Below are 15,610 nucleotides of genomic sequence, written 5' to 3'. Positions count from 1 at the left end.
AACTTTGCATCGTAGATAATTATTTACCAACAGCACTGGGAAATTAAATGACTTGTCCAGGGTCACAAAGCCGGTTTGAATCACAAGCAGTACTTCAACACAGGTCTTCCTTAATTTAAGGCAGATAGAGAGCCTCTATCCAACATGCTGAGCTGAGCTACATCTCAGGTTTTAAAAAACCTATTGCATAAATAAACCACCCTCCACGGGTGACAGCTAAGTGGTGCCATAGTGCACAAGCTCTAGGCCTGGAGGCAGGAAAACTGGAGTTCTAATCTGGCCTCAGACACTTGCTTAGCAGTGTTACTCTGGGCAAGTTACTTAACCTCTGTTTGCCTCAGTTTCCTCATCTGTAAAAAGAGCTGGAGAAGGAAATGGCAAACCACTCCCGTATCTCTGCCAAGAAACCCCAAATGGGGTCACAAAGAATCAGACGTGATTGAAATGACTGAATAACAGCAACAACCATAGGCATCACGTATGTTAAAACTCATGTAGAATGTTACTATATCATATACATCCACCATATATTTAAGATATATGCTACAAAATATACAAGATACATAGACAAAATATAAAAACACCATGCAAAGAACCCTAGGCTGAATACACAGACACTCCCACTCCTCTCCCTGATACCCCCATACTCTCATTCACCAAAACCAAACCCGACAAGACTTTCGCTGATTCCCTCAGGCACAGTTCATATTCATACGTATTTGTTTGCTTGTCTGCCACTGCGTACTGCCTGTTTACCGCTAGAGTCCTGACTTGAAAAGCTGTGGCAGATAGCAGATGTAGCAATTAATAACCTGTCAAAGCTGATGGATAGGATTAAAAAAATGTTCTCATGCATCTCCTGTGTGTTTTTCTTCCCCATTTTGGGGCCCTGGGGGTCATCAGACACACACTGTTTCCCTGGAGAGTTACAGAGCTGTCTCATTAGTGTCTGCCTTTTGCGACACTATCACGCAGCCTTTGAGATGTTAACTCACCTGTTCTTCCCCAAGAATTCTGAAGTGATGAAGCTCTTTAATCAAGGAGTCTGGACAGCCAGCTGTCGAAAAGAAAAATTAATTTTAAAAATCATAGGCAGTGTTTTAGAGGTAATAGAAGCATATGTTATTTTCCTAAGAGGATTGGAGAATCATAAATATAGATCTGGGAGGGGCATCTATTTCAATCCTTCATTTTTGAGATGAGAAATTTGATGTCTAGAGAGGTCAAGTAACTTGCTCAAGGTCACATTGGTAGTTAATGAAAAAGGCATGATTTGAAATAGGTCCTCTAATTCCAAATTCAGTGTTTCCTCCCACTGTACCACGATGATGGTCAGTCTTCTTGTTCTTTGAGCATATCAAATGAACATTTCTATAAAAGATGCTTTAGGTTTGGGGTTGCTTTTCAAGATTCTCTGTGGTTCTGTCCATGTTCTTGCCCTGGTCCAGCATAGTTCCTGGTTTCTAGGTTGACCCATCTATAGATGTGCAGCCCAACACTGATCATACAGGCAAAGTCTGAGATTGCTAATGGGGTGTGGGGGAAGTTTGGCAACTTAACTGAATGTCATTATTTATGCCATATGACTCAATCACTCTCAACAATTTTCAGGACCCTGGTTTGTTCTGCCAAGAGGTGTGTGTGTGTGTGTGTGTGTGTTTACACATGCAATCCCATTCTGCCCCGGGAAGGTGGGAAGTTCCCTAGCATTCTAAAGCAACAACTTTCTGTTCTGATCACATCAGCAAATAGGTGACTGCCAGTGAGCGCTCATTCTCCTCTCTCTACCCCCTTCTCCCAACCAACTAGCTCCCACTCCAAGACAAGAACTCTCCATTCAGGTCAGGCAGTGTAGTCCCAGATATTTAATATGGGAATCTGGCAACTTGAGGGAAGGGATAATTTCATTTGGTAATAACAATCAGAAAGGATTAAACTAATTAATATCCAATTAAAACATTCACTTTTCCATGGCACAGATATTTTAAATCATCACTTGCTGTCAGAATTCATCTTTGAAAATAAATTAAAACAATGTCAGAATATACTTCACAATGCATTATCAACCAAACACTCAATGGCTACATTTAACACATTTTGGCCCCCTACCATAGGATGTCATGTCTAAGAGACAGCTCAAAATGCTACTCTCTTCTCTCATGTGCTTTTAGGCCATTTGGCAAAGGAATCTGAGTACTGTAATCACAATAGCACCTAACAATAGTATCTTTCTTTTAGGAAAAATGGTTATAAAACATTCCCTCCATGAACCTGGGATATATTGTCCCACATAATGCCAGTGGGAAGACTTTACAGAAAGTTCAACAGTACCAAGGCACATGTACAGGGAACTAGTGGCCCAGTTAACTCAGGCCTATAACACTATATTTCCCTGATGTTCTTTCTCTCCTTGTATGAAGCTCCCCACACAGACTAGCATCTCTGGTAGGTAGATTGCTTAGGTCCAAGGACAGCTCTTCAACCCCACTCAACTCTCAACTCAAGACTAGTTCTCCTTCAAAGCCATAGTTGTCCCTCTTCTCTGCTACCAGTCATCATAGTCCTCGAAACCACTCCCTTCTTGCACTCACTCCCCTTGTGAATCTGAATGAAGAGTAGATGCGCTTGCGCTCTTAACTATGGTTTAAATCGACTCCCCAAAATGTTCAACTCATATGGTGTGTCCCTTCTTGAGGATGTAGCTTCAGCTGCAAGCTTCCTACTTTGAAAAGCCCACTGTTATGATTGATGGGTGCCATATGTGGCTTACTATATCTATGCAGGCTCCGGCCATTCTGTATTCCCTGGTCATCTTTTTAGTAGCCACTTTGTGCATACCCTACCTGGGATTCTAATTTCAGAACCACATCATTCTACTGGAATTCTACTAAAAAGAGTGTGTCACTGTACTTCCTAATGGGTTCATTCACTATCCCAGAGGTTCCTCAAACTTATCTGTCCTACCTTTTAAAAAAATTACTCAGCTGCCCCTGGAAATCCACTTTCTTTAACTAACAGTTATTTTAATTTGCATCATTTCAAAAAAATATTTTTTAAACGGCACATTTTAAATTTAATAATTTATTATAAATTTTTTCCTTGCACTAAGATTTTGATGATGCAATATTCTATCATGTAACCATATAGTATAATACTGTAAACAAGTCATTACACTCACATATACCTGCTGATGCTTGCTGGAGTTCCTGAGAATGTGCAACATGTTTACCTGCCAACACTTGCTTATTAAGACCTGTCAGCAGACTTAGCCACTGATCAGTTATAACTTGCATTTTGTGTGCTTACTTTGAAAATGATGTAATCACTACAACTTTAACTCAGTTACACGACAGATGAAACATGTATGAATAGTTTTCAAAATTTTCTTCTCTTATGTTCCATAGCCCCCTTATTTTTATTCAATGTCCCCTGGTTGCACCTGAGGCTACTACCACCCCTCCCCAGTGTTCTAGCACCCCCCAGGTGGCAGTATCATTCACTTTGGGAACCTACTCACTATCTCCATAGTTTTACAAACCTAAATACCTCTCCCTGGCTACAGCTCTCCTATATGTTATTTCTGCTATTAAATGTAAATGTCTTTAGGGTTGGTTTCATTTTTCATTTGTATCCCTAGCACTTAGGAGGTTAATAAAGTGCTTTTTTTTGTTTATTCAAACCACCTACCATTGTAATGCAAGCTTCTTTCCAGATTAGGATAGGGAAAAGGGTAAGCATTGGACCTGTGAATTCATCAATATAGGGAACTCCTGGGTGAGGATACTTCCTCTGCCAGTCTCAGTCAGCATGTTCTCTGAATCTTACAGTAATAGAGAGTTGCTAAAAGTACAGAGAGGTCAAGGGAATTGTTCAGCATGACAAAGTTAGTATGTATTAGAATGTGGGCTTGAACCCTGATTTTCCTGCTTCAAGGCTGCTTTCTATTGATAATGACACGCTGCCTCTCTTCCTAGATTATGGAGGATGTAATGAATCTATGAAGATTTACTAACTACTGATTAACTAACTACTAATTACTTCTAAGTACCAATCTCACAGAGTGAAACCATGGCCTATATTACCAATTCAGTTAACTGTGTTGCTTCTGAGTTTTAGATAATATAAAGAACCTAAAATAATACACGAGGTATTGAATCAGAAGTTTTAGAACTAGAAAGGAAATTAGACATTAAATCAGTTAATGCCCTATTTTCACAGGTGAAGAAATGGAGACTCAGAATCAAGAACTGAGTTGCTAATAGTCACAGAGAAGTATAAGAGGCAGCACTTGAACCCAGATCTTCTGAATCCATTTGCAGTGCTCATTATAACAAGAAGGCTCATTCACAGAAGCAGATTCACCTGCACATTAAAGAGCCCACCTGTGAAGATGGACCCAGCTTTCCTCAATTGTAAAATGGAGATAATATAGCATCTACTTTTCAGGGCTATTGGCCCAGTGGATAGTGTACTGGGCCTAGAGTCGGGAAGACTCATTTTTCTGAGTCCAAGTCCGGCCTCAGACACTTACTAGCTGGGTGACCCTGAGCAAGTCACTTAACTCTGTTTGCCTCTGTTTCCTTATCTATAAAATAAGTTGGAGAAGGAAATGGCAAACTGCTCCAGCATCTTTGCCGAGAAAACCCCAAATGGGGTCATGAAGAGTTGGACACAACTGAAATGACTCAACCACAACAAACTTAGCACAGTGCCTGGCACATAGTAAGAGGCTGATAAGTGCTAGTTCCACTCTTACTTTCCCACCCCTCCTCCCCTGCCCCTCTTCCTATTCCAAATTAGTTTAGTGAATTCTTGTCAATACACTTAGGCTTCTTTTAATGAGTAAGGAGGCAAATTCTGTACTTCCTGATGAGGAAAAGAAGTGAATCCAATACAAGGCCTTAGAGTGTTCAGCCATGTGACATGAGATTAATGACCGCCATTAATAAGAGTTTGCTGACTTTTAAGGTGCTGGTTTGGCTTTTGATGGCAGTAGATATTTGGCGATATAAGATTTAAGGAGCACTACATATTGAGGTACCAACCTCACCCCTAAAGAACCCTCTAATTTAGTTCTCACTGCCCATCAGGGAGACCAGGGAAGCAGGACTTGTTTCAAAGCTCAGAGATGCTTGCTTTCAATGCAACAAACTGCTTTGGAATTTTTGAGATTTCTCTGGACACCTTCTGTTGACCTGCCTTGTTTCTTGTCTTTCTGATTTCTAGCTCTGGACTTCAACTCTGATTTATGTTTCTCTTTCTGCATTCCACCACTGTTGCCAGGCTCTACAGGTGACTTTGCTGTGCAACATGGCCAGGCTATGGTGAATCTGCTTCAGTACGTGTACCCCTCCCCATGGAGATCCCTCCTCAGATTTGCCACCAGTCAGTTGGGCAGAACTCTATTATTCTAGGTGGATTCATACTGTCCACGACAGCACAAGTATTAACAAGATGGAATTTGAGGGAAAATGCAGAGGAAGGGGTCCTGTCTTGTGATCTTATCAGCCTAAAGAATTCTTTGGTTGGAAACTTCCTTTACCAAAAGCAACTCATCTATAACTTAACAGTTTCAGAAAGTTGTTTGAAGTCTCTAAGAGATTAAGTGACTTTTCCAGGGTCCTATATTGCATCAATATATTTATTTTGTAATGTATATTTATATCCTTAGAATATACATAGGCAGTTAGGTGGCATGGTGGACAGAGCACTGACTGCACTTGGAGTCAGGAAGAGCTGAGTTTAAATTTGGCTTCAGATACTTATTAGCTGAGTGACCTGGGCAAACCACTTAACTATTGACTACCTCAGTTTCCTCATTTGTAAAATGGGGTTAATAATAGCACTCACTTCCCAGGGTTGTTATGAGGATAAAATGAAGTAGTTTTGTAAAGTTCTATGTAAGCCTTAAAGTACCATATAAATGCTATTATTATACTGTCATCATAAATTAATTATTAATCATCGTGTTACTGTTGTAACTGCTAATTTCTCTGGCTTCCTTTATGTCTCAAACTGCCCCCCAATTTTTACAGGTGACTTTGCCAACTCCTCTTAATTCTAGTGCCTTCTTTCCGTTAACCAATTCCTCTTTAGCCTGTATATAACTTGATATGTATATATTTGTTTGCGAGTTGTCTCATCCATTAGATTGTAAACTCCTTGAGGGCAGGCACTGTCTTTTGCTTAACATGTAGCAGATGCTTAATAAATATTTACTGATTATAATTGTTGATGCTGTTGTCATTTTAATGTTGTCTTCCCCCATAGAATGATGCATTTTAAGCTCCTGGGGGGCAGGGACTATTACTTTTTGTCCTCGAATCCCAATGTGATTGGTACATTGGCTGGCACACAGTGGATGCTTAAGAATTACTTGCTTGCTGGATGGCCACAGCTGCTCTGGACTCAAGTCTTCTTGACTTCAAGGCTAGTCTTCTATCCAGTATACCAATCTGCCTCTCAAGGACACTAGTAATTATTAAGTATGCATGTACACTAGTTGTTAGCTCATGAAGTTAACAAAGCATAAAAGCCATAACAAACTAATGAAAATATGCATTTCTTTATCTAGAATACCACACTATTGCTAGCAGGGGGGTGATGGAAACTATATGAGAATATGTACAATGAAGGAAATAACCTAATATAAAATTGAAGGTATTGTAAGAAGAAACAATCTTTTGTTTTCTCCTTATAGTTCCATCAGCAGGTAGCTGTTTGTGAAATTAACCCTAGAAAATGAATGCTAAAACAAATCTTTGGATTCTTCCCAGATAAGACCTGGGGGAGATTTAATGTTTTAAATGATGCATTATGTCCATTTGATTTTGTTCTTGTGATTTGGAGGCAATTGAGCTCTGAAAGCTGTGAGGAGGCAGCTTAGCTCTAACAAAGACATTGGCTTTTCTTGCTTTCTGAGATGGATTCTAAACCAGCATAGAAAAGCTGGAAGATCTTAGTCCTCTGTGTTGGTACACTCCTGTTATTAATCCTTGTACTGTGGCCAAAGAGCCCTGTGTGTTGGTAAAGAAGCGAGTGTTAGATGGTCAGGTGGGACATCAGTGTAACCAAAGAGTACAGCAATGAGGAGTCCAGCTACCTTAATAAAAGTCAATAAACATTTTGTTGTTGTTGTGGTTGAATTGAGTATGACTATCTTTCAAGGCAAAGATACTGGAGTGGTATGCATTTCCTTCTCCAGCTAATTTTAGAAATGAGAAACTGAGGCAAACAGAGTTAAGTGACTTGCTCAGGGTCACACAGTTAATAAGTGTCTGAGGTCAGATTTAAACTCATGAAGATGAGTCTTTCTGGTCCCAAGTCCGCACATTTATTTAGCACCTACTATTTGCCCTATTTGTCAGGCAGAGACAGTGAGGTGGTGCAGTGGATAGAGCAAGAGGCCTGGGGCAGGAAGACCTGATTTCAAAACCCACCTCAGACATGTTCTAGTTGTGTGACCCTAGGCAAGTCACTTAACCTCTGTTTGCCTTAATTCAGTGGAAAATGAAATGGTAAACCACTCCAGTATCCTTGCCAAGAGAATCCCATGAGCAGAATTGGCATGATACAGTCCATGAGATAACAAAATTTGGACATGACTAAATGACTGAATGACAACAATTCGCTAGGAGCTGTGCAGAGGATACAGATAAGACAAAGAAATAAAGTCCTTGCTCTCAAGGAGTTTACATTCTAATGGAAGCATCTGATTCTGGAGGAAGTATTTATTTGATCCTGCTAAGTACCAGGCACTACGCTAAGCACTTTACAAACATCATCATCTCATTTAATTCCCCATTTTACAACTGAGTGAACTGAGATTAAGAGGTTTGCTTAGGGACGCACAGCTTTAAGTGTCTGATGCTAGATTTCAGCTCAGGTCATCCATTCTCCAGGTCCAGTGTTCTACCCACAAGGCCACCTAGAGGCTGGGGGCTTCTCCTATTGGGTTATCTGTCTATATTTTGTGAATCTCTGGGAGAAAGTCTCAGGTACTGAGATAGAGAAGGAAGGAAAGAAGGAAGGAGGGAGGGAGGGAAGGAAGGAAGGAAAAAGAAAGGAAGGAAGGAAAGAAGGAAGGAAGAAATAAAGGATGGAGGGAGGGAGGGAGGAAAGGAGGAAAATAGGAAGGGAGGGAGGAAGGGAGGGAGGAAGGATGGAAGGAAAGAAGGGGAGAGAGAGAGCAATAGAGAAAGAAATAAAAGAGAGAGAAAGAAAGGAAGGAAGGAAGAAAAATAGACAAAAGATAGATTGACAGATAGACAGATAGATAGGTAGGTAGATGGATGGATGGATTGAACAATTGTTATGCATTTATTCTTTGCCAGGAACTGTGTTAAGCTCTGGTAATACAAATATAATTAAAAAAATGATTCTTCACCCTTATAGACTGGGGACAGACAACAACTTTAAAAGAATAAATAACTAAAGATGGTGACACAATTGTTTCCTTACTGTTCTCCAAGTCCCACATATTACAGAAGTATACCTTTAACTTATTTTACCTAAAATTTTATAATTTGAAGTGACCCAGTAATTTAAACCATGATATTGCAGAAGACTAACTTCCCTCTGCCCCACTGTCATCTCCATCAAGTAAAAACAGTAGTTAACATAGCCCTCTGAGTTCTACAAGAAAATAGCATTTAAATACTCATGGTTTCCAGGATAACCAGATAGTTATATAGGCCATATAATGGTCACCAAGCTACAAAGTGAACTCTTAGACTGCACATGTCTTGGGAGTATTCTGTATCCCCGCCACCTAGGAAAGTGCCTGCCTGGCACATAGTAGGCAACTAATGAATACTTGCCGATTGCTTGAGTGAGAAATGTAGAAAGGGTCAAATACCAAATTCGTTTGAGTGATTTTAGAAGGGTAAGTGAATATGTGAACTCTTGAGATTTGACCTTTGTGCTGATTGCAGTGTTAGTAAGAATAAGAAAAACAAGAAACAGACAACTCTAGTGTTTCAGAATTCACATGAAAGGATCTTCTTAGAATAAAGCTAAAAAGAATATCACATAGCTCAAAGAAAACAAACATCTTTAATAGAAGACTAGGTAATTATCTGAAACACCTGGTGAGTGCAATGGAGGAAGATTAAAAAAATATGTGAGAAGGGAGAACAGAGAATAGCAAAAAGGGAGCAGTTGTAAATTGTCAAGAGATTCAAGACCAAAAGCTTGGAAGGAAATATCTGCTTAATACCAGGCAGATGAAAATCAAAGTGATGAAACTGGAGTTTTAAAAAAATGCTTTGTAAAGATGTACTTAGCAAATAGCAAATGAAGAGAAAATAGGGTTGTGTTCTGAATATGGAGAGCAGGAGGAGGAAAGAAAGAAGGGGGGGAGGAGGAGGTGGTGGAGAAGGAGGGAGAAGAGGAGAAGGGGAAGAGGAGGAGGAAGAAAAAAGGGAAGAGGAGGAGGAGGAGAAGTAGGTGGAAGGAGAGGAGGAAAAATGGAAAGAGGAGAAGAAAGTGGAGGAGGAGGAGCAGGAAGAAGGGAATGTGCAGGGAGAGGAGGAAAAGGGGAAAGGTGAAGAAGAGGAGAAAGGAGGAGAAAGAGAGAAGGGGAAGAGGAGGAGGAGGTGGCAGAGGGAGAAGAGGAAAGAGAAGAAGATGGTGGAGGAGAAGGGGGAAAGTGGAGGGAGAGTAGGGAAGAATAAGCAGAGTAAAGCATTTTGGAATTGAAAACGTTAAGATCTGCAGGAACCAAGAGAAGGAAGAAAAGGGAAGGATACAAAGCTAATTTAAGAATATCTAAACACGAGGAAAATCCACTGGATTTGGAGTCTGGAGACATGATTCCATCATTTACTTCCTAAGTGACTGGGCATGTAACAGCATCTCTAGGCTTCAGCTTCCTATACAATAAAGGGTTTGGACAAGATGATTTCAAGATGATCCTTTCCCGCTGTAAATCTATGATCCTAGGAGGGTACTAAATAATACAAAGCCTTTACTAAGCTTTTTAAAAATATACTGAGAAACTTGGTTGACACATCGAATAATATCACTTACAGCTAGACACTGTAATGGGTAGAATTCAAATCCTAACTTAGACACTTACTAGGCCACTATATAGTCCTGGCTTAGTTACTTTCCTTGTCTCAGGCTCAAGTTTTCTCATCTTTAAAATGGGGATAATAACATATACTTGCATTATATACCTCACAGAATTGTTTTGAGGAAAACATTTCACAAATCATAGTGCACTACACAAACGTGACTTACCATTGTGATTGGCATAATTACCAACAGCACCTCTCCCATAGGGTTGTTGTGAGTATCAAATGAGCTAATTAATATATGTAAAGTGCTTTGCAAAACTCAAAGCACAATATAAATATTAGTTATTATTAATTATTATTATTAGGGCATAGCTTTATTAGCACAACCAAACTAGCAAATGAAATTACTTTTCCTCTTCCATCAATGATAGAAGAGCATTCCAAAGGGATGCCATCAAAATAGTGCCCTAAACATCGTCCCAGGAATATCCTGATGTAACCTAGAAGCAATAACAATTAGGCCAGTCACAATGGTAAGTCACATCTATATGGTGTTTCATGGTCTATAAAATACTTTTGTGAGGTATGTAGTGAAGGTATGAATTATTATCCCCATTTTACAGGTGGGAACACTGAAGCTAAGAGAGTAAAAAACCTGTCCAGGTTCTCACAGTTAGTAAGAAGGTACTTCAGGCTTCAAGTGGAGGGTACTCTTTCCATCGTCACATTATCCTCCATACCTTACTTGGTCTCTAGCTCTGCCATGATACTTTGTGAAGAACGAAGGAAGGAAAGAAGCATTGATTAAGTACTTACTATGTATCAGGTACTGGGCTAAACAAACAGGGCCAAATATGTGAAGGTGGATCCCTGAAATTATAAATGACTGATTCTCTTCCTTGCTACCACCTATAGTTCACATGCATTTTCCCACTCATCTCTCTTGTCCTGGCATAGAGGAAGTGGTTAGTGCATAATTGTTGGATGTTGAAAAGGTATTACCTAGAAGGTCAAAGAGAAGATACAAAATCTCTGTAATATGAAGTGATTTGGTTTGTATTTCTATAAAAAACAGTTAGATGTGTTGAGGTTATTTAGAAATGCCATAAATGAAATGGCTTGGCGTGGAAACTAGCAATTCACAATGCTACATGGACCATGGAGACATGTTCTTCAGTGACAGGTCCAGAGTGTGTTAGATCTAGAAAGAAACTGAATCCAAACATTTTATTTTACAGATGAGGAAACTGAGGCAGACAATGGCTTTTACAGAGTGCCTATTATTAGCAGGGAAGAGATAAAAAAGTAATAATTCCCAGTAGGAGCAACTGTCAGAGATGGAAATGAAATAAAATAATTGGGAATTTTGCAGACCCACTGGATAAGGCATGTCCTCTGTGACTTTCATCCTCTCGTTACTATTGCTGCTGTCTCATTTAGTAAAATCCTTTATAGAGAATGCCTTTGTTTAAAAGATAAGTAGCTGGAGAAGTAATTGCCATAGGAGCCACAGTATTAAGAAATAAAGGTCAAATGCTGAGTCACTGTGGCTGGCATATGAAGAAAGTCATTAATTTGTTGACCTCATCCGATGATTTACCAAGTGAGAGAACCGTGACTTCCTCTGCTGGAGAGGGCACCACTCTGGAGGCATTTGTGATTAATGTGGTGGTGACTAACACAACTGTCTTCTCTAGCCCCATCAGGATTAGCAGGTCAAAACAGGCCACTTGCCATGCAGAGAGGGAATGCAAAGCTCTGAACCGCATGGAAATTGTTCAACTAAATGTAACAGTCCTTTAAAAATGACATGCTAGTAGGCATCTTATTTAGTTAACTTAAAAAATGTAATTTTAAGCTTATTTTTAAAGTGATGTCAGACAACATTAAGTGCCTACCTTATGCCCATTACTTCTATTGTGTTCGTATACATCATTTCTTCTATCATATACACACATATGTACACATACATACCAGTACTACCAACACACAAATACACATACGTATTCATCTAGAATATTTAAGGCTATAACAGGGGAGGGTTATTTCTCCTTAAGAACTATATGGTAATAGCTGTATTAATGAAAAGAATGACATGATAATATATTCCAGTTGCATCCTCATTAGATGCCTAGGAAATTTATATCTATCTATCTATCCATCCATCCATCCATCCATCTATATAATACATACATGTGTGTACATATATATGTCCATATATAAGATTTAAGTGCTTACAATGTGAAAGGTATATGTGTATATAGTAATAGATGTATGTGTTTATATTTCTGTCTATATCCCTTAAGATTGTTGCAAATAAGGGTTTTTTGTATCATCTAGACATATTACACATACATATATATGACAATATATACAATAGTCTACCTCCATAGTCAATCACTTCTGCAATTAAGGAGTAATCTCATACCTCTTTTTTTGGACTAACTAACTTTTTAAAAAAGACCTATAACAAAGTGACTTAGTCAAATGCATGTATTAATAATAATTCACATTTATATAGAACTTAAAGGTTTAAAAGCACTTTACATATATTATCTCATTTGATCCATACCATTATGGCCTGTTAGGTGTTATTGCTATCCCCATTTTCCAGATAAGGAAACTAAGGTTCTTAGAGTTAAGTGACTCTTCTGTTGTTGTTATTTGGCATTTCTGTTGTGTCTGACTCTTCATGACCCCTTTTGGAGTTTTCTTAGTATAGATACTAGAGTTGATTGGCATTTCCTCCTCCAGCTCACTTTATAGATGAAGAACTGAGGCAAACAGGATTAAGTGATTTGCCTAGAGTCACACATCTAATAAGTGTTTGAGGCTGCACTTGAACTCAGGTCTTCCTGACTCCAGGCCTGGCACTCCATCCACTGTGCCACACAGCTTTCCAAGTGACTCTTCTAGGGTCACAGAATTAGAATATATCTGAGATAAGATTAAACCCAGTCCTTCCAGACTCAAGGTCTAGTGCTCTATTTTCTGTCACAAACAATATGGACTTGATGAGAAAATGTTCACTTTAGGTTGTCTAAACAACCAGTTTAAGGCCATACATTTATTAGTTAGAAATAATTAAAAATTCAAAATGGTATTTTCTTGGAAGAATATGATTATATTTTGAAAATGTTTTCTCTTTGAACTACTTAGAAAATTCTAAGTTTTCAGTGGGGTTTGAGATGCAGCATCTCAAAGGCAGGTCTAAGCCTACACTGTGAAATGGGTCACTAAGACAAGAATAATAAACCAACCAAACAAAAAACCCTCCAAATATGAGTATCTATCTACTCATTCCATGTTCAAAAGGAAAAAAAAAAACATCCTATTAAGCTTATGATGGAAGAAACTATTAACAGTAGTTTAATATACCTTTGATTTAATCTTCTAATTCTGACGAATAGTAGGAATGTTTTCTAAGAATATAATCAACAAGTAGATGATTATGGTGAATAATCTATAGTTTAAAAAACCAATGTACTTCCAAGATATAAAAGAAGGGTTCTAAACATCAAAACTTCTACTTAACCATTCCCAAGTGACTCAATCTGTGATGAGATGATTATCCTTTGGATTCCTGGCAGTCATCTGAGACATCTGATACCTTACCTCCCAACCAGGTCCCAAACTGCTTACTCATAAACCAAGGCAAAAAAGATTTTGGGGGTGGGGTGGTAAGGGAAGGCATTTATGTGTAATTCCAAGTGCATGCACAAATACCTACTTTCCAAGATCAAAATTAGGTTTTTTTAGAAAATCATTTCTGAAACTAACAAGCAAAACTCTACCTGGTCTTCTTTTTTGCCTCTTTGCATAAATAACAAGCACCTAATTATACAGTGTAGTGGGGAGAACAAGGTGTAAGAAGACTAGCAAGATAGGAGGACACGAGATTATGGAGGGCTTTCAATGCCAAACAGAGGATTTTATGTTTGATTCTGAAGGTGATAGGGATCCACTGGAACTTACTGAATTGGGGGTAACATGGTCAGAACTGCACTTTAGGAAACTTTAGGAAAATCACCTTGGTGGCAGTGGGGAGAGACTTAGGGCCAGATGGACCTACCAGAAGGCCATTGCAACAGTCCATTTGTGAGGTGATGATGGCCTGCACTTGGGCAGTGGGAGAATCTGAGGAGGGAAGGAGACACACTGAAGAGATGTTGCAAGGTAAAATAGACAACAGATTACATATGGAGAGTAAGAGATAGCGAGGAGTTGAAGATGACACCTATGTTGTGAGGCTGGGAGACTGGGAGGATGATAGTACAACTGACAGTAATAGAGATGTTTCAAAGGTGGAAAGAGTTTGGGGTAAAAGATAATGAGTTCAGTTTTAAGCTTAATATGTTGAGTTTAAGATGTCTGCTAGACATCCCATTTGAGATGTCTAATAGGGAGCTGGAGATAGAAGATTGGAAATCAATAGCTAGGGCTGGATAAGAAGATATAAGAATTATTAGCATAGAGATGATAATTGAATCCACTGGAACTAATGAAATCACCAAGAGAAATAGTTTAGAGGAAGAAGAGAAGAAGGCTCAGGGCAGAGCACTGTGGGATACCCATGCTAAGCAGGCATGACCGGGATGAAGATCTAGCAAAGAAGACTGAAGAGTAGTAGTAATACAAGTGGGAGTAGAACCAGGAGAAGGTAGTGTCCCCAAACCCTAGAGATAATAGTGTATCAAGGAGAAGAGGAGGGTGATTAACAGTGTCAAAGGCTGAAGAGAAGATGAAGAAAATGAAGACTGAGAAAAGGTCATTGGATTTGACAATTAAGAGACAAGTGGTAACTTTGGAGAGAGCAGTTTCATTTTGATGAAGCTGGAAGTCTGAATGTAGAAGAGAGTAAGAAAAGTGGAGGCAGCTACTGTATGTGAGGGAGAGTGACTTTGGAGAGCCTGGAGAGAGGAGAAACACTTCGAGAGGGATGAGGTGAGAGAAGCAAGTTGCAAACACTAGAATGGCTAATGGAGTCTTTGAAACTCTAGACACATCCCTGGACTATGAACGCCTGCAACCCCAGAGGTTACTAAGAGGGAACTTCCTCGGTGAGATGGTTTTCATCTTGGTTGAGCTGAGGTTTTAAATTTCACTTGAACTGAGAAACCATTTATTTGTGTGCATTGTTTTGTCTGCCCTCATTTATATAACTTCTCTGATTTGTTTTGCTGCTTAATTTTTTTCCTAGCTACGTATGTGAATCTTTGTCTAACAAGTGCTTGCTTGGTGGAAGGGAGTTAAGATGGTCAAGAGTAATCTATTATCCTACAATGTAGTGTTACAGACAGTGTGTGACGGAGGAAGCTACCAGAGAAACTTAATTTTTATTAAGATTTTAATCTGATTGTGGAAATGATAGGCTATGCAAATATATAATCAAACTAAAGCAATCTGTCTCTTCTATATGCCCATTGTATTTACTTATTTACATTTATGTTGCGCCTCCTCAATCATTAAAATATAAGCTCCAGGAGGGCAAGTGTTTATTTATATGCTCGAATGAAAAGCAATGTGTGTCTAGCATAGTACCTGGTACATAGTAAGCACTTAATAAATTCTTGTTGATTGATTTAAACATT

The 15,610-nt window shown here is 39.0% G+C and overlaps 1 protein-coding gene across 1 annotated transcript in view; it reads right to left on the bottom strand.

The window, feature by feature from the left end:
- The window catches only part of PRKN (parkin RBR E3 ubiquitin protein ligase), a 1,915,523-nt gene that overhangs the window by 319,227 nt on the left and 1,580,686 nt on the right, over positions 1-15,610 (bottom strand). Inside the window, exon 8 of the mRNA XM_036765946.1 lies at positions 996-1,057. Coding sequence (XP_036621841.1) covers positions 996-1,057 — 62 coding nt within the window. The remainder of the gene's footprint in view (positions 1-995; positions 1,058-15,610) is intronic.

This window comes from Trichosurus vulpecula, chromosome 7 (genome assembly GCF_011100635.1).
Source record: "Trichosurus vulpecula isolate mTriVul1 chromosome 7, mTriVul1.pri, whole genome shotgun sequence".
NCBI lineage: Eukaryota > Metazoa > Chordata > Mammalia > Diprotodontia > Phalangeridae > Trichosurus > Trichosurus vulpecula.
This window is presented reverse-complemented; position numbering and strand designations above follow the sequence as displayed.